The following is a 20,593-nucleotide window of genomic DNA, read 5'->3' as shown; positions in this document are numbered from 1 at the left end:
CTGGATTACCTGGTGATACATCCTCTTTTTGCCTGACCATATGATCCTTTGTGAATTTGACTCTCTGGTGAGCTCGGATGCAAGTCTTGCATAGCCATTCCACACATTCAACACAAAAACCTTGAGCTTCTGCATTGTCCTCGCAGCTAGTACACACCTGTTTAGTGAAGGAAATAATAAAATAAAGGACATGAGCTGAAGAAAAGAAATTGAAACAAAAAAAACTTGAAACTGTATTGTCACTAAGCTCTATAGTAATTAATAACTATTTGAGAGGCCACTTTTCAAATCATACACAGATTACTAAAATATTGCAGAATAGAGAGTTTGTGTACCATAAACTGAGCTCTCCATAGACAGCAGAATGTATTAACCATAATACGTGGGTGGCAACTGACAGTGCAAAACAAACCCATCTTTCTAGCTCAGTAAGATTTTATTTATTTATTTGTCGCGTTTTATATACCGTTGTTCGGTTTCGCCATCACAACGGTTTACAAAGTTTCAATGTTTAACAGGGTGAACTGAAGTGAACATTCATGGGAGTGTCTTCCTGAGAATGTTCAGTCCTTTGTAGAGCTCTGCTTTGATTAGGAAGTCAACTATCCAGGGAAGCAGGCAGACAGTAAATATGGCTAATTCATCTTGCTGTCTCTGGAGAACAGAGTTTAAAGTAAGTAAACTTATTTTCTCCATTGAGAAGCAGGGTTGAATTAGCCATGACATGTGGAATGTCCCAAACTGACAGCTGAATAGTGGTGAACTTAAAGAATAAACAGCCCAGTTCCCCCATGGAGAGTGGACTACTGTGTGAACAGGCTGCGCAAAACTGCTTGTCCAGAGCTACTGACACTTTTTGAGATTGTCCAGATAATAATAGGATGTAAAGCTGCGAACAAATGACCAAGCTGCAGCTTTGTAGATGTCTTCAATAGAGACAGCTATTAGGTGAGCAACTGAAGTAGATATGGTTATTATCTGATGATCCTTAACAGAGTCTATAATCTGAAACCACAAAGTATGTTTGGCAACTGTCACGCCTGGTCTTTTGGGTTCATAGGAAACAGAGAGCTGAGAAGCCCGACGATAAGATTGCCTGTTACCTGAAGAGAACTGTAAGTCTCTTTTACAGTCCAGCAAATTAAAGGACTTTTCTCCTTTATTTGCATGTGATCTTGGAAAGAATGAGGGCAAAAAACAGCCTGATTTATAGGAAAAACAGAAACCACTTTATGTAGAAACTCAGGATGGACGCAAAAGCAACACTGTTGTGGAAGAACTGCAGATAAGAAGAGTATGAGACTGAGACTAAAGCCTGAAGTTCATAGACTCTTCTAGCCAACATGATGATAACAACTAGAACACCACCTTCCATTCTAAAGAGGCAGACTCCAGTAGCTCATAAGAAGAAACATAGAAATGATGGTAGAAAAAGACCAATCGGCCCATCCAGTCTGCCCAGCAAGCTCCCACACTTATTTTCCCATACGTATGGTTTCACCAACCACCAATTTCAGGGCCCTTGCTGGTAACTGTTTGATTCAAGTTTCCTGCCATCCCCTGCCATTGATGCAGATAGTAATGTTGGAGTTGCATCAAAGGTGAGCATAAGGCTTAATGGTTAAGGGTAGTAACCGCCGCATCAAACAAGTTACCCCGATGCTTGTTTACCCAAACTGCACAGATCATTGCCTTGTTGGATGTTGTCTAAATGTAAACCCTGTTTTCCACATTTCACCCTCTGTCCCCCTGCCTCCCTGCCTTTGAAGCAGAGAGCAATGCTATATATGCATTCAAAGTGATGCATCAGGCTTAACTGGTTTAGGGTAGTAACCGCCGTATTAAACAAGCTACCCCCACGCATATTTGTTTACCCCAATTGTGAAGTTCAGTCCTTGTTGATTTTCTGAATGCAAATCCTCTTTTCCACATTTACCCTTGCCGTAGAAGCAGAGAGCAATGTTGGAGTTGCATTAACCTTGCGAAGGCTTATTGAGTAAGGGTAGTAATCACCATGTAGTAGCCTCCATTCCAGTAATCCACCCCCATGGCTCTTCACTTCATTCCCATCCTCTAACCTTTAAGGATCCACAGTGTTTATCCCATGTCCCTTTGAAATCCTTCACAGTTTTAGTCTTCACCACTTCCTCCGGAAGGGCATTCCAGGCATCCACCACTTTCTCCGTGAAGAAATACTTCCTGACATTGGTTCTAAGTCTTCCTCCCTGGAGCTTCAAGTCGTGGCCCCTAGTTCTACTGATTGACCATGGATCATTAAAACCTTTCAAGTATCTGAAAGTCTGTATCATATCACCCTGCTCCTCGTCTCCTTCAGGGTATACATATTAAGGTTCTTCAAGCTCTCCTCATAAGTCATTTTATGAAGACCATCCACCTTTTTGGTCGCCCTTCTCTGGACTGCCTCCATCCTGTCTCAGTCCCTTTGGAGATATGGTCTCCAGAACTGAACACAATACTCCAGGTGAGGCCTCACCAAGGCCCTGTACAAGGGGGATCATCACTTCCTTTCTCTTACTAGATATTCCTCTCTCTATGCAGCCCAGCAGTCTTCTGGCTTTAGCTATTGCCTTGTCACATTGTTTCGCTGACATTAGATCATTAGACACTATCACCCCAAGGTCTCTCTCCTGCTCCGTGCACATCAGCCCTTCACCCCTCATCAAATACAGTTCTTTCGGATTTCCACATCCCATATGCATGACTCTGCACTTCTTGACATTGAATCTCAGCTGCCATATCTTTGACCATTCTTCCAGCTTCCTTAAATCCAGTCTCATTCTCTCCACTCCTTCCACCATGTCCACTCTGTTGCAGATCTTAGTATCATCCACAAAAAGATAAGCCTTACCTTCTATCCCGTCCGCAATATCACTCACAAAGATATTGAACAGGACCGGTCCCAACACCTATCCTTGCGGCACTCTGCTCAACACCGCTCTCTCTTCAGAGTAAGTTCCATTTACCATCATACATTGTCTTCTGTCCATCAACAAGTTTGCAATTCAGGCCACCACCTCTGCACTCACTCCTAAGCTTCTCATTTTATTCACAAGCCTCCTCTGCGGGACTGATCAAAAGCTTTACTGAAATCCAAGTAGATGACATCGAGCACTCTTCCTCGATCTAATTCCTTACTCACCCAATCAAAAACGTCAATCAGATTTGTCTGACAGGACCTTCCCCTGGTGAATCCATGATGCCTCAGTTCACTATTCTTTCTTTCAGCAGCGACTCCATCACTTTTCCTACCACCGAGGTGAGGCTAACCGGCATGTAGTTTTCCAGCCTCCTCTCTACTCCCACTCTTAAGTGGGACCACCACCGCTTTTCTGCAATCACTTAGCACCACTCCCATTTCTAGGGATCTATTGAACAGGTCACGCAGCGGACCCGCCAGCACATCTCTGAGTACTCTCAGTATCCTGGGATGAACCTCATCAGGCCCCATGGCTTTGTCCACTTTCAGTTTTCCTAGATCTTCCCAAACATTCTCTTCTGTAAACAGAGTTACATCTACTTCACTCCCCTCGTTTCTTGTTACCTAGTGACGGTCCTTCTCCAGGGTCCTCTTTAGTGAACACCGAACTGAAGTATTCGTTTAATATTTCTGCCTTTTTTTCATCTCTCTCCACATATTGATCCTTTTCACCTTTCAATTTCACTATACCACTTTGAACTTTTCTCCTTCCTCTGATGTATCTGAAAAATGTTTTGTCACTTCGCTTTACCTCTTTGGCAATCCTTTCTTCCGCTTGACTTTTTGTCGTCTTGATTACTTTCTTTGTCTCCCTAAGTTCCACCAGATATTCTTCCTTGTGCTCCTCCTTTTGGGATCCTTTATATTTCTTGAACGCTGTTCTTTTAGCTTTTAATTTTGTCAGCCACCTCCTTTGAGTACCAGATAGGTTTCATTTTTCTCTTGCTTGTCTTTACTTTTCTAACATATAGATTAGTTGCCTTGGTTATTGCTCCTTTTAGTTTGGCCCACTGTTCCACATCTCTCATGTTCTCCCAGCCTTCTAGTTCTTCCTCCAGGTACTTCCCCATTTCATCAAAGTCTATGTTTTTGAACTGCAAAACTCGGGTCTTCGTGCTTCTTCTCTGTATCCTGTTTGTGATATTAAACCATAGCGTTTGATGATCACTGGTGCTGAGGTGGGCACCCACCTGGACATTAGAGACATTATCTCCATTAGTGAGCACTAAATCTAGTATAGCTCCCACCCTTGTGGGTTCCATTACCAATTGTTTGAACAGAGACCCTTGCAGGGCATCCACTTTCTCTCTACTACTGTTAGATTCTGCAGAAGGGATTCTCCAGTCTACATCCGGCAGATTAAAATCTCCAACAATCACCACTTCTCCCTTCTTTCCCATCTTTTGGATGTCTTCAACCAGATCTCTGTCAAGCTCTTCCATTTGATTTGGAGGCCTGTAAACCACTCCAATAAAAATGAATGCCCCATCATCTTTTTTTAGGTGAGCCCATAGTGCTTCTTCTTTGCCCCATCTTCCTTGCAGCTCAGATGCTTGGATATTGTTTCTGACATAAAGAGTCACTCCTCCTTCTTTCCTGTCCACCCTGTCCTTCCTTAACAAGTTATAGCCCGGTATTGCCGTATCCCAATCATGAGATTCCATGAACCACGTCTCCGTGACAGCAACAACGTCCAAGTGTGCCTCCACCATTAGGGCTTGCAGATCTGGGATTTTATTGCCCAAACTACAAGCATTTGTGCTCATAGCTTTTCAGCTTTTTTCGTTCAGGTTACTACTTTTCTTGGACTCCTTTTGTGACTTATTTAGTTGAGTTTTGTTATCCACTTCACCCTTTTCCATTGCATTAGTATTTGGGGGGTGACATTCTAATTTCTTTCTGCCACCCTCAGCATCTAGTTTAAATGCCTTATGACATAGGATTTTAATTTCTCTCTTAGGATCCTTTTGCCTGCCACAGACAGATGTAAGCCATCTTTGACAAAGAGTATTTTACTGTTCCATACATGGCCCCAGCCCCCAATAAATCCAAAACTTTGTTCCTTACACCAGGATTTGAGCCATGCATTGAAGTTATTAATATGGCTTAGCCTCTCCTTCCCCTTTCCATGAACAGGTAACACTTCTGAAAAGGCAATGGTTGTCGCCATGTGGCTAATCTGCTTCACTAGAAACTGGAAATCGCTCTTTACCTCTTGGATGCTGTTTCTAGCAAGGTCATTGGTTCCCAGATGGATAATAATATTAACTTTAGCGTCTTTGCTTTCTTCTTTGATCACTTTCACTATTTGAATAGCATTTCTGCTGGCCAATGATCCTGGGAGGCTTATAACTGTAGTGTTTCCCTCTAAAAGAATTCCCAAATTAGTGCCTCTGATGACAGAGTCACCCAGCACAATGAGCTTTTTCCTTTAGTTATTGATTGTATTTTGGAATTTCTGTATGCATTGGGTTTCTTCTTTCTTTTCAGATACCATTTCAATCTCTTCCACAAGAGTTTCATCATTATGTAGTAGAGAGAAGGTGTTTTGAACTCGTATCACTTGAGACAGCGTGTGTTTCCGCATCACCGGTCTTACTCTACCACAGCCTACAGTAATCCCATTGATTTTTGGGTTCCTTATTGCTCTGTGCAAGTGGGGGGGGTAGACCTGAAGGCTGCACTATTGTGTTGAATGTGTGTCTGTGGGTCACAGGACTTATCCTACCTGAGCCCACTGTAAACTTTTTTCCTTGAGTTTTGTTTTTTCATTGGAAATGGGGAATTACTGAATACTGTGAAGTGGGTGAAACTTTCTTTATGGCCGCCAATTCAGTTTTAGCTTCAGCCAGCTCCTTTTTCAGAAAGAGAGTTCTGAACAAATGGGGCAAGCCTTAAGTTTCCAGATGATTTCCCTCAAAATAAAGGCTCCACAATGGTTGCATTGGATAGTCCTCATTTTGGTAAATTTGATGGATAACACCTGAGGAATTACCAAATTTCCAACCTATTATTGTTGCCAATTATGTTTTCAGGTAGACTATATTAGAAAACCAACCCCAGGGGTGGGTGGGAGTTAAACATTTAACACTTCTTCTTCTTCTAGATATTAATTCTAGATCTTCTTCTAGATATTAACATTGCTGTATTAATTTGTTGGGGTTTATGTAAGTCTAAAAAAACAAACAAACCCCAAAACCTCTAGATTTAATTAGATACTGCTGTCACTAAAATCTCTCTTTATTTGGAAATAGCTGCCACTAAACTCTCTCTTTGTCTAGATATTGATATCGGTGCATACATTTTCTGTGGGCTTCATTTAAGGCAAAATAAAGTTTCCAGAAAATGTCTTGCTGGAATTAGCTTGGGGGCGGGAGACTCTGAGCCTAGCAGAGGTCTATCAGGTCCTTAGTCTGCTGTGATAAGCCAGGAGACAGGAAGGACTAAAGCTTCTTGTGACCCTGTATCTGCAATTGAGTTTCAAAAGACCCTCCCCCAGATTGGCTTGCTAAGTTAAAATTTTTTACTTAGCTGGTCACAAGAAGCTTTAGTCCTTCCTGTCTCCTGGCTTATCACAGCAGACTAAGGACCTGATAGACCTCTGCTAGGCTCAGAGTCTCCCGCCCCCAAGCTAATTCCAGCAAGACATTTTCTGGAAACTTTATTTTGCCTTAAATGAAGCCCACAGAAAATGTATGCACCGATATCAATATCTAGACAAAGAGAGAGTTTAGTGGCAGCTATTTCCAAATAAAGAGAGATTTTAGTGACAGCAGTATCTAATTAAATCTAGAGGTTTTGGGGTTTGTTTGTTTTTTTAGACTTACATAAACCCCAACAAATTAATACAGCAATGTTAATATCTAGAAGAAGAGATAGATTATAATAGGACTTCCCAGAGAACAATATATAACACAGAAGCTCTCTAGAATTAGTACAAATTAATAAAGTTTTTTCTTAACTGGACACAAACTTCAGCACTTCCCGTCTCTTGGCTCTTCACCGCAAACTGGAAGGCTTCATTAGCTATGCCAAGATGACACCGAGATCCCATGGCACAAACCTTTCATGACTTTTGATACCAAAGGATGAAGGGAGATTGGTTTTCCCACAGAATTGCCATACTGGGTCAGATCAAATAACTATCAAGTCTAGTATTCTGTTTCCAACAATGGCCAATCCAGATCGCAAATGCCTGGTAGGATCCCAAAGGGTACATAGATTCCATACTGCTTATCCCAGAAATAATCAGTGGATTTCTGTATCTCCACCTTAAGGGTTTATGGACTTTACCTCCAGAAACTTATCCAAACTAATAGCTGTCACCACATCCTCTGGCAACAAATTCCAAGCTTAATTGTGCATTGAGTAAAAAAATATTTCCTCTTATTAGTTTTAAATGTATTATCCTAGTAATTTCATTGAGTGTCTTCTAGTTTTTGTACTCTGAAATTTAAATCAATTGTTTACTCATTCCACTGCACTTATTTTATAGTCCTCTATCATATCTCCCCTCAGCCATCTCTTCTCCAAGCTGAAGAGACCTAACCTCTTTAGTCTTTCCTCATAGGGGAATTGTTTCATTCCCTTTATAATTTTTGTTGCCTCTCTCTGTACCTTTTCTAATTCTGCTATATTTTTTTGAGATGTAGTAACCAGAACTGCACACTATACTCAAGATGAGGTTGCACAATGGAGCAATACAGAGGCATTATGATATTCTCTATTGTATTCTCCATTCCTTTCCTAATAATTCCTAGCATTCTATTTGCTTTCTTAGCTGCTGCTACATACTGAGCAGAAGATTTCAATGTATCATCAATGAAACCTAGATCATTTTCCTGAATGACTCCCCAATGACTTTACACTGACTGAATGACTTTACACTGTGTAGCTATAATTTGAGCTACTCTTTCATAAGTGCATCACTTTGCACTTGTCCATATTAAATTTCGTTTGCCATTTGCATGCCCAGTTTTCCCAGTTTCGCAAGGTCCTCTTGCAATTTCTCACAATTCACTTTGAATATTTGTGTCATTGGCAAATATGATCACCTCACTCATTCCTATTTCCAGATAATTTATAAATATATTAAAAAGCAGAGGTCACAGAACATATCCTTGGGGCACTCCACTATTCACCTTTCTCCATTGCAAAAATTTACCATTTAGCCCTCCTCTCTATCTTTTAACCAGTTCCCAATCCACAATAGGAGACTGTCCCCTATCCCTTGACTTTTTAATTTCCTAAGAGGTTTCTCATGAGGGACTTTGTCAAATGCTTTCTGGAAATCCAAATACACTATATCAACTGGCTCGCCTTTATACACATTTTATTTACATGTACAAAAAAATGTAGCAGATTGGTGAGCCAAAACTTCCCTTGGCTAAATCCATGTTGGCTTTGTCCCATCCCATTAAACTAAGCCTATCTATATGTTCAGCAATTTTGTTCTTTATGATAGTTTCTACCATTTAGCCTGGTACAGATGTCAGACGCCTGTTCTTTACTTTCTTGGATCACCCCTTGATCCCTTTTTAAAAACTGGTGTTACATTGGCAACCTTCCAGTCATCAGAAACCATAGATGATTTTAATGATAGTTTACAAATGACTAATAGGTTTGCATTTTCATTTTTCAGTTCTTTCAGCACTCTGGAATGTATACCATCTGGTCCAGATGATTTACTACCTCGATTTGAAGGTGGTAAGAGGCAATAGCACTGAGGTGCTGAGATGCAATTCAGAGAGGGAGAATAAATAGCAAAGGAGATCTTTGAGGTTAAAGGTGAAAGGATCCAGAGAGCCCACCTGACAGGAAAAGGAAAATCTCTTCCATTTAAATCCATACGACCTTCTAGTGGATAGCTTCCTGGTTGAAATCAGGTCTTCAACCTCTTTGGAGAACGATAAGGAGGAAACTACAAAGCGTGCAACATCCATGCAGTTAAGTTGCATGAAGGATAATTCAGAGGATATAGACAACCCTCCTCCTGCATTAGAGTGATGAATTGACCCAGAGAGAAATCGGGTCAACTGGATGAGATAAGAAAACCATATCTGCTTTTATTTTTTATAATTCAAACTTTATTAAATTTTCAATTAAAGTAATCAATATATCTTATTTTAGAAAAAAAGGATATATTACATAAAGAAAATCTATTATTCAATAACTCAACAGGAAATACCCCACATAATACATCCTTATATGAAGTATAACAAAGGTATTCAGGGGCCAGTATAATTAAATGTTTAATGTATGAAGTTGTTCATTGTACACCGGAGTGAAGGCTCCTCGCTATACTTCGGTATAAAAAAGAATCTAAATAAATAAATAAATTAAAAGGGAGATAATAAGGAAAAAGTATTTAGAAGATTAACTGGCTTAACTGTATCGGTGGTATCTATTTTCCACTGTCAAGGGATCTGTTATCCAGGGATTACATTCACTTCCCTGGCATTTAAAAAGGACCTTAGTTGTTCCGTTGTTGCAAATATAAAGCTTTCACCTTTACCACGTACTAAACATCTGCATGGATATTTCAGTACAAATGTATAGCCTAAATTTATTACTTGTGTCCTCAGGTTTAGAAACTCTCTTCTTCTTACTTGCGTGGCCCTTGCAAAGTCAAGAAAAACTTTAACTTTTTGACCGTGAAACATAATAGGAAATTTTGGAAATATTTATTTATTTATTTAAAATCTTTAAATATACCGATACTCAAGACAATACCTTGTCGTACCGGTTACAGCAAAACGAGGGAAAACCAGCGATATATGAAAAAGTTACAAAAAATAGAATGATGAATTCAGGACAACTAAGGAAAGGAAAAATTAAATTAACATAGCGTTACAATATCGTAAACAAGCAGCAATTTATAATAGTAACTAGGAGAGAGAGCTGGTAGGCACTCAAACAAACAGTTCTTCACGGGGTGATTGAATCAATACTGGGCGACGAAAGGGCGGAGAAGGTGTTGAGGCTAGGGGAGGAGGGGAGGGATGGAAAAGGCCAAGAGGTGGGGGGGGGGGGGGGGGACAGGGGGATGAGAATCTAGCGGAGTGGCTTGCATTATTACAGGTTGGAGCAGGAGAATATCGCTCCATAATATCGCCAATGTCTTTCTCAGACCCAATGTCTTTCTGATAATATCGCCAATGTCTCTCATATACCCAAATACTAATAAGACCCCTCTATTTAATATCTCTAACTGAGAACTCTCGAGAAATTGAGTTAAATTCTCGGGGACTTCAAATTGGTTAGGACCATTATTCCTTCCCTCTCGGGATAAGAAATAGGACTTACTAACCACAGGTAATTTTGTTTCCTCAAATTTTAAATTTTCCAAGAAAAATCTTTTTAAGGTATCAAATATCTGCTCTCCTAAGACAGGAAAATTCAGGAACCTTAGAGTGCCTAATATAGTTCTCTAAATATTCCAGTCTATTTGACTGTATTCCATAGTCCTTAATTTCAGGTTCACAGTTTGCACTTGTTGCACATTCTTGTTAAGTCGTTTCTAAGTTCCATGTAAACCGAAGTGATTGGTAACATTGTTACCAGAACGTCGGTATATAAAAATTGTCAAATAAATAAATAAATAAATAATTGTATGCATTTCAGTTTCTAGCTTTAAATATTTGCATTCACTGTCCTTTGCTAGCCCTGCAAGGCTAGAAACCAATCCCCATAGATTATCCAGGGTGACTATAGTTGGTTTCGGGGGCAGCTGAAATGACTCACCCCCTTCTTCAGCCTTCTGGGTCCCTAGAAACGCTGCCACTTGTGCCGTTTCTATCCTTCTCTCCTCCTCCAGAAATTCGACCAGTGAAACTGAAACATCAGCTCCTCGAAGCGTCCTTGCCGGGGCTGTCTCCAACACACTGGAAGAGGGGGGTATCTGCGTCGCCAGTCCCTTGATTCAGGCTCCCCCTCCCGAAAGTGGGATGATATCATTGGGCGCTGATTCTGATGAACTCCTCAACGGGGTAGGGCACAGCGGAGGTCGACAGTTCAGGGGACTCAACTGTTTCCCCATATGGCAATAGAGCTCCTTCTCCAATTGCCAAAGCGGGGAGTGTTCCTCCCATTTCCACCGATGCCTCTGTGAACGAGGTGATTACTGTTGTCCAGAAGGTCATGGGGGAAGACCCTTACCCTGCCTTTTCGCTTTGGAGGCATAATTTAATCCAGGAAAAAAGCCTTAACACAGAGCGTCCTCACTCACAGCCGCTCACGCCGCCATCTTCAACCATATCTGCTTAAGCCATGCTGGAGAGATGAGAATAAGCCTTGCCTGACCCGTGAGCACTTTCTGAATCATTTTGCCACTAACACAAGTAGTGGAAATGCATACAGCAGATATGCATCTCACTTCTGCAGAAAAGCGCCCGAAGCAGATCTGTACTTACTTCGTAGATTGTAACAAAATTTCTCGACTTTCCTGTTGTTTTTAGATACAAATAAGACTATTTCTTTTTTTTTTTCTTTTCTTTAATATTTTTGAAATTATAACATTACATACAATGAAATAATAAAGGAATTTAAAGAAATAATCACAATACTAACACAAAAAAAAAACAAAAACCAATATAGTCCACATCTCTATTAATACAGCCCACGTTTTTGAGGAGAGGAGAGCAACTGTGGCAGCAACATCTTATTTTGCAGCCTTTTTACCTTCGTAACAACTTGCTTTAAGTACTAGTCTTATCCCTAATAAATTGTTCTAGGTGTAAAGGATCCAGGAACACAAACTACTTATTATTATACGTTAGTAAACATTTACAAGGATATTTAAAAAAATAACTGGCACCTAAATCCAGAACCCTTTGTTTGTATGCCAAAAAGAGTTTCCTACGAGCTTGCGTAGCTCTAGAAACATCAGGAAAAATTTGGACTTTTTGTCCACAAAAATTAAACTGCTTATTCTGAAAATATTTACAAAATACTTCTTCTTTATCACATTTTAGCAAAAACGATACAAGCAAAGTGGCTCTGGTAGGAATATTATCTAGGGAATCCTCTAAGAAAGTGGTGATACCAGGACTTTCTAAAATATCCATCCCCCCTTCTTCTTGGTTTACTATATTTTTCCTAATAGGAATATAATAGATTTTTGATACAGTTGGTATCTTGTCCTCCTCATAGGACAGTATCTCTATCAGATATTTTCTCAAGATTTCTCTTGGGGACAACAGTCTAGTATAGGGAAAATTTAACAAGCGTAAATTATTAGATCTCATTTCATTCTCCAATGTCTCAAATTGATTATATATAAATAATCTATCTTTTATAAATCATGTTGTCACTCCCTGCAATGGGAGTAATTGAGCATTGATTTTTGAAATAGAGGTTTCTGTATTTCTTAATCTTGAATCCTGTTCACCTAATTTAGCACAAGTCTGTACAGAAAAACTATGCATTTGGGAAATAGAGCTGGACACTTTATTATCTACAGTAGCTACCAATTTCCAAACATCTTTTAAGGAAACTGACTCCGGCTCTACTTCCCCATCAAACTTATCAGACATATCTGGTATAACGGTAGGAATAGGTGAAAGAGTGTTACTCTCTTTAACCTCCATATTACCATCATTAATTAATATCTTATTCCTTTCCTCGCCTGCATTCCCCCCCCCTCAGCTATTTGCTGTGGGTTGGTGCTGGTGGGAGAGATCATTCCCATTATCAACCCAGATACTGTCCCAGTGTCCAAATGCAATGTTGCAGGTTGAAGGGGTGGCTGCTGTGGCCCAGGGCTTAATGAAATCCCCAAGGGTGAATTAACCCCGGAGCAATCCCTCGTGGATGACTCACCCAGATGGAATACATGGTCATCCATCGGTCCAACTCTTGCAGATGATAAAGGAAGTGGGGAAGAAGTCCAGTTCTTTGATTTCCTTTTCTTTCCCATTTTTTCCCCAGGGGCGCGCCCCTTTGGCGCGCGGCTTCGATGCATGCCTGCGGCTGTGCGCCGCAGTTCCCTGGTTAAAGAAGGTTTTCCGGGCTCCACCCGGTGATGTCGGGTCCAAAAGGTCACGCCCCCTCTCTCCTCCGGCGGCAGCGTGGCCAGATCAGGGAAACGCACAGGCAAGTCTCTCTGGGGTCCTTGCGGCCGTCAGGGCTCTCCTCCGCTCCTGCCCTGTGCGCCGCAGTTCCCTGGTTAAAGAAGGTTTTCCGGGCTCCACCCGGTGACGTCTGGTCCGAAGGGTCACGCCCCCTCTCTCCTCCGGCGGCAGCGTGGCCAGATCAGGGAAACGCGCAGGCAAGTCTCTCTGGGGTCCTTGCGGCCGTCAGGGCTCTCCTCCGCTCCTGCCAAATAAGACTATTTCTTGTTGACCCCAGAGGTCGAACAGTCTGTTTGCCACTTCCTAGTCAGATATTACACATGCAAATGGAAGACTCAGCTAAAGTGATCCACTAACATGCTGGAGACTCCGGTAAGGGAGTTTGCTTGAAGGGAGGCCTCATGACAGAATCCACTCCCAAATCCTTTGAATTCCTGGCAAAGACTCTGTGTTCCCAAGCTTCTTGTAATTTTATTTTTATTTATTTATTGCATGTTTCCAATTTTTTATAAGAATACCTTAACAGAAATATATGAGCTTCCTAAAGAAAATTGTAACAAGAAATAGTACATGAATTAAACATATAAGAAATTCAAACCATAGCCCATGATATGAGAGATGGGGGGGGGGGGGGGGGGGGGAGGGAAGATTCAAAATAGGAGATATTTTAAGAATCAAATTAAACACTGAAAGACTACAGTGGAGACCTGAGCAATTATAAACCACTTTTAACTGTTGATATAACCACCCAGTCCTTTCACAGACCCATCTCATTTCTTTAACTGTTTTGGGGCATAAAAAGTATAACTGACTTGAGAAAGTACAAGGATAATGAAGAAAAAATGAATTGCAAAAAAGAACATATTTCCTGGCACACAAACATTTTCCTGATTTCTCAAGTCAGTTTTGTTGCATCCTGGAAAATCAAATTTCCTGCCCCATGAATTTCTCATCTGCTTTTCAAAAATGCAAATACATTACTATGTCCAAATCTTATCTGAACACGAAGGGTCCTCTGGGTGACAACCAGATTCTATTTGGCAAACCTGACTATAAAACCTAGGGAACTAAAGGAGCTGAATGGACTTATTCAGGGAGTCTAATATACCCATTTGACTGTCTCGTCATTAGCCAGTTATCTAGGTATGGAAAGACATTCTTTGGCAATTGTAAATGTGCCACCAACCATTTCATGAAGATCCTCGGGGGCAGCCAGAAGGCCAAAGGGTAGAACTTTGTACTGGAAGTGACTCCCATCCACCGAGATGTAGCAGTGTCAAAGATATCGTAATGATCTGATCTCATGCTTGCCTGCCTCAAAACCCTTGTTTACTAAGGTTTGGAGCTGATCTTGAAATTGCTGAGGCAGGGAGTCTGTGAAATCTTGTATCTGCTTAAAAATGACCCTATTATATTGGGTCATATAGAGCTTATAAGTCGCAATTCGGGAGATGAGCATTGATCCTTGGAAGACACGGCGACCAATGGCATCTAGAAAATTCTGTTCCTTGCCAGGGGGAAAAGAAGTGTGAGGCTTTGATCTCTTTGCTCTTTTCTGTGCAGATTCTACCACTACAGACTGGTGATCCAATTGAGGTTTCTGAAAACCCGGAGCTGACTGCACCAAATAGGTAGTGTCAGCTTTTCTGTGGACTGAAGCAATGGAGCCAGGATGTTCCCAGTTCTTCTTGAGGAGATCCAGAAGAACCTGGTGGATAGGGATGGAGGTTATTTCCTTGGGAGCATCCAGGAATTGAAGCAAATCCATCATCTGATGTCTATCATCCTGTTCAGTCTGTAATTGGAAGGGAGCCAATTCAGACATTTCCTTCACAAAATTTATAAAGGAAAGGTCCTTTGGAGGAGAACGCTTTCTACTTTCAGTGGGTGAAGGTGGTGAAGGCAAATCATTGGTGTCTGGGGAGGAATCATCAGTCCAGGTATCATAGGGATCAGCACCTGCCCCTCTAGGAACTAGAGGGGGACGGGGTGGTGGGATACCCGAGGGTCCTGGTCTAGGCTCCGAAGGAATCGAAGGAATAATTGAAGGGTGGCGCCGACGGGCGTATTGGCACCGATGGTTGGACCAGTGGCGATGGACGTATCGGCATCGATGGCTGAGGCAGAACGCCCGATGGAGGGATGCGGAACGGTGTTTCTCCTCCCGATGACAGAGTAAGCGGTGAGGGCACCAGAGCAATCGGTGACCCGGGGTCCATCGGTGAAAAAGCGGCAATGAGCGCTTCCATCCTGGAGAGCAGCGGTGCCAATGCTGCCGGAATCGAGTCGTTGGTCGGTTCCACAATCGGAGTCGTTGCATCGCCTTGTCGATGGCCTCCTGAACCATTCGGTCCAGTTCTTCTCAGAGGCCTGGAACAAGGAACCCCGGCTCCGGAACAGAAGAAGGAGGCAGAGGCATAGCCGGAGGGACCACCATTAAAGGCAGAGTCGCGGCCTCTGATACCCTGTCGGGTGAGGGTTGCCTCTGTTGTTACGCTTGGGCTCCGGTCAGGAGTCGTGAACACCACCCAGCAGGGTGGCTCCAGGTGGAGAGAGACAGGAAGCTAGAAACAGTGTCAGGTACCAGGCTGGGTCAGGGCAGGCAGCAAGTATCAGAGTCTGGGTTCAGGCTGGGTCAGGGCAGGCGGCAAGTGGCAGTGTCTAAGTACAGGCTGGGTCAGGGCAGGCGGCAAGTGGCAGTGTCTAAGTACAGGCTGGGTCAGGGCAGGCGGCAAGTAGCAGTGTCTAAGTACAGGCTGGGTCAGGGCACAGTAAGCAGGGCAAGGCAGGTCAGAAGGCCCGTAGGCCACACACACACACACACGGAAGGCCCGTAGGCCACACACCAATAGCGGGGCAAGGCAGGTCAGAAGGCCCGTAGGCCACACACACACAGAAGGCCCGTAGGCCACACACCATAGACGGGGCAAGGCAGGTCAGAAGGCCCGTAGGCCACACACACACACACGGAAGGCCCGTAGGCCACACACCAATAGCGGGGCAAGGCAGGTCAGAAGGCCCGTGGACCACACACACACAAAAGGCCCGTAGGCCACACACCATAAGCGGGGCAAGGCAGGTCAGAAGGCCCGTAGGCCACACACACACAGGAGGCCCGTAGGCCACACACCATAAGCGGGGCAAGGCAGGTCAGAAGGCCCGTAGGCCACACACACACAGGAGGCCCGTAGGCCACACACCATAGACGGGGCAAGGCAGGTCAGAAGGCCCGTAGGCCACACACACACACACGGAAGGCCCGTAGGCCACACACCAATAGCGGGGCAAGGCAGGTCAGAAGGCCCGTAGGCCACACACACACAGGAGGCCCGTAGGCCACACACCATAGACGGGGCAAGGCAGGTCAGAAGGCCCGTAGGCCACACACACACACACGGAAGGCCCGTAGGCCACACACCAATAGCGGGGCAAGGCAGGTCAGAAGGCCCGTAGGCCACACACACACAGAAGGCCCGTAGGCCACACACCATAGACGGGGCAAGGCAGGTCAGAAGGCCCATAGGCCACACACACACAGAAGGCCCGTAGGCCACACACCATAAGCGGAGCAAGGCAGGTTAGAAGGCCCGTAGGCCACACACCATAAGTGGAGCAAGGCAGGTCAGAAGGCCGTAGGCCACACACACCCAGGAGGCCCGTAGGCCAGGTATGGAAATCAAGGAAGAAGGCCCAAAGGCCAGGCAAGGCAAGGAAAGGCCCAAAGGCCAGGCAAGGCAAGGAAAGGCCCGAAGGCCACGCATTGCAAGGATAGGCCCAAGGCCGCGCAAGGCAAGGCAAGGCAAGGCAAGGATAGGCCCGAAGGCCGCGCAAGGCAAGGCAAGGCAAGGCAAGGATAGGCCCGAAGGCCGCGCAAGGCAAGGCAAGGCAAGGCAAGGATAGGCCCGAAGGCCGCGCAAGGCAAGGAAAGGATAGGCCCGAAGGCCGCGCAAGGCAAGGAAAGGCCCGAAGGCCACACAAGGCAGGCTAGAGCAGGGAGCCCAGGAGAGCTCGATGCCGAAGCGCCGAGGCAACTGTCAGGCAGGGTTATAAGGGCACACCCAGAGCATAGAGTAGACATAGGAGATGGACTGGGCCTGTCAGGAAAGCCAGCACTAGAGGGACCCCTGGTGGTGAGGCGGTAGCACAGCAGCCACAGCCGTAACAGTACCCCCCCCTCAAGGCCTCCCCCTCCTCCTGGATCCCATCTGTGCAGGAGGTAATCAAGAATAACGGGAGACCACTCCGGGGGTGATGCGGCAGGTTCAACTCCTTCCCGAGGCAATAAGGCAGTCCATAACCCCACCTGGGGTGATAAGGCAGACACAACCCCAACCTGGGGCAGAAAAATAGTCCATAACCCTTCCTGGGACAAGGCGGCAGGGTTAGACCCCTCCTGGGGTAGCAGAGGCGGTGCAGATTTCCATAACCCCTCCTGGGGTGACAAGGGGAACACAAACCCCACCTGGGGCAGAGAAATAGTCCGTAACCCTTCTTGAGGCGATAGTAGGACCGGTCCGGACCCTTCCAAGGTCGGCATCAAGACCGGTACAGACCCCTCCAGGGGCGGCAGCAAGGCCGGTACGGACCCCTCCAGGGGCGGCAGCTGGGCCGGTACAGTAGGCTCAGATAGTTGAGTAACAAAGTCAGTTGGCAGGACCGGTTCGGACCCCTCCGGGGGCGTCAGCAGGACCGGTATGGACCCCTCCAGGGGTGGCAGCAGGGCCGGTTCGGACCCCTCCAAGGGCGGCAGCAGGGCCGGTATGAACCCCTCTAAGGGCGGCAGCAGGACCGGTATGGACCCCTCCAGGGGTGGCAGCAGGACCAGTTCAGCAGACTCCGATGGCTGACTCAGGAAGCCTGTCAGTAGGACCGGTTCGGACCCCTCCGAGGACGGCAGCAGGGCCGGTTCGGACCCCTCCGAGGACGGCAGCAGGGCCGGTTCAGCAGGCTCAGTTAGAAAGTCTGTTAGTAGGACCGGTTCGGACCCCTCCAGGGGCGGCAGCTGGGCCGGTACAGCAGGCTCAGATAGTTGAGTAACAAAGTCAGTTGGCAGGACCGGTTTGGACCCCTCCGGGGGCGTCAGCAGGACCGGTTCGGACCCCTCCAGGGGCGGCAGCAGGGCCGGTTCGGACCCCTCCAGGGATGACAGCAGGGCCGGTTCAGCAGGCTCAGATGGCCGAGTTAGAAAGTCTGTCAGCAGGGCTGGTGCGGACCCCTCCGAGGACGGCAGCAGGGCCGGTTCAGCAGGCTCAGTTAGAAAGTCTGTCAGTAGGACCGGTTCGGACCCCTCCAGGGGCGGCAGCAGGGCCGGTTCGGACCCCTCCGGGGATGACAGCAGGGCCGGTTCAGCAGGCTCAGATGGCTGAGTTAGAAAGTCTGTCAGCAGGGCTGGTGCGGACCCCTCCGAGGACGGCAGCAGGGCCGGTTCAGCAGACTCAGGCTCTTCTCGGGGTAGTGCAGCAGGTTCAGATGGCAGAGTAGCATGGTTAGAGGTAGTGTGCATGGAAGACACAGATTGTACTGCCGTGGGCTTGATACCTCGAGCCAAAGTCTGATGCTCCTGATTTTGTTTCTGGAGGAGCAGTTTAGAGAAGGCACAGGCAGTTCTAGGACGTCTAGGGAAGGTGCTCGTTAGTGTCCACTTGGCAGCTGTGGGAAGCTGAGCCCTGCTAGAGTTAATCAGCTCTCTCCGTTGTAGAGAAACCTGTTCCCGAGGCTCTAGCACTGGTCTCACAGAAGCCTTCTTGGCCAGGTAAGTCCTGGGTTTTTCTACCCACAAACTGCCAGCAAAAATGTCTGTTTTAGTTGAGCCAGAAACAGAATACTGGTTAGGAGAGCTGATAGCTTTTTCTAATTGCACAGCTGGTCCTAGAGCAGAACAACGGGGGCAGGGTTTGCCTGGTGGTAACAAACACGGGAGACAGGAGCATTTCCACCACCCTGGTTTAGGAGCCAGACAGTTCAAACACTCCTGATAGACAGAGACATTTTTCTTGTTGCAGTTATTGCATGACCAGTGTTCCTGACCAACAAGTTCACAGGCTAGACAGTTCTGATAGCTTGGATAATTCAAAGTCTGACAGGAATGGCAGGTATAAAACTTTAAAGAAGGAGGCATCTTGAATTAGTGAAAAGTTGACTCACCGGCAGGACACAGACCTATCTCTTCCCCTGGAAAATGTGATGGCTTCGGCATACTGTTACGCTTGGGCTCCGGTCAGGAGTCGTGAACACCACCCAGCAGGGTGGCTCCAGGTGGAGAGAGACAGGAAGCTAGAAACAGTGTCAGGTACCAGGCTGGGTCAGGGCAGGCAGCAAGTATCAGAGTCTGGGTTCAGGCTGGGTCAGGGCAGGCGGCAAGTGGCAGTGTCTAAGTACAGGCTGGGTCAGGGCAGGCGGCAAGTGGCAGTGTCTAAGTACAGGCTGGGTCAGGGCAGGCGGCAAGTAGCAGTGTCTAAGTACAGGCTGGGTCAGGGCACAGTAAGCAGGGCAAGGCAGGTCAGAAGGCCCGTAGGCCACACACACACACACACGGAAGGCCCGTAGGCCACACACCAATAGCGGGGCAAGGCAGGTCAGAAGGCCCGTAGGCCACACACACACAGAAGGCCCGTAGGCCACACACCATAGACGGGGCAAGGCAGGTCAGAAGGCCCGTAGGCCACACACACACACACGGAAGGCCCGTAGGCCACACACCAATAGCGGGGCAAGGCAGGTCAGAAGGCCCGTGGACCACACACACACAAAAGGCCCGTAGGCCACACACCATAAGCGGGGCAAGGCAGGTCAGAAGGCCCGTAGGCCACACACACACAGGAGGCCCGTAGGCCACACACCATAAGCGGGGCAAGGCAGGTCAGAAGGCCCGTAGGCCACACACACACAGGAGGCCCGTAGGCCACACACCATAGACGGGGCAAGGCAGGTCAGAAGGCCCGTAGGCCACACACACACAGGAGGCCCGTAGGCCACACACCATAGACGGGGCAAGGCAGGTCAGAAGGCCCGTAGGCCACACACACACAGGAGGCCCGTAGGCCACACACCATAGACGGGGCAAGGCAGGTCAGAAGGCCCGTAGGCCACACACACACACACGGAAGGCCCGTAGGCCACACACCAATAGCGGGGCAAGGCAGGTCAGAAGGCCCGTAGGCCACACACACACAGAAGGCCCGTAGGCCACACACCATAGACGGGGCAAGGCAGGTCAGAAGGCCCATAGGCCACACACACACAGAAGGCCCGTAGGCCACACACCATAAGCGGAGCAAGGCAGGTTAGAAGGCCCGTAGGCCACACACCATAAGTGGAGCAAGGCAGGTCAGAAGGCCGTAGGCCACACACACCCAGGAGGCCCGAAGGCCAGGTATGGAAATCAAGGAAGAAGGCCCAAAGGCCAGGCAAGGCAAGGAAAGGCCCAAAGGCCAGGCAAGGCAAGGAAAGGCCCGAAGGCCACGCAAGGCAAGGATAGGCCCAAGGCCGCGCAAGGCAAGGCAAGGCAAGGCAAGGATAGGCCCGA

General features: G+C 46.3%; 1 protein-coding gene across 1 annotated transcript in view; it reads right to left on the bottom strand.

The window, feature by feature from the left end:
- TRIM24 (tripartite motif containing 24) overlaps positions 1 to 20,593 on the bottom strand; it is a 622,654-nt gene that overhangs the window by 523,758 nt on the left and 78,303 nt on the right. The window contains 1 exon segment of the mRNA XM_029599765.1: positions 10 to 157. Within this exon segment, the coding sequence (XP_029455625.1) occupies positions 10 to 157 (148 nt within the window).

Source organism: Rhinatrema bivittatum, chromosome 4 (assembly GCF_901001135.1).
Source record: "Rhinatrema bivittatum chromosome 4, aRhiBiv1.1, whole genome shotgun sequence".
In the NCBI taxonomy this organism is placed as follows: Eukaryota; Metazoa; Chordata; class Amphibia; order Gymnophiona; family Rhinatrematidae; genus Rhinatrema; species Rhinatrema bivittatum.
This window is presented reverse-complemented; position numbering and strand designations above follow the sequence as displayed.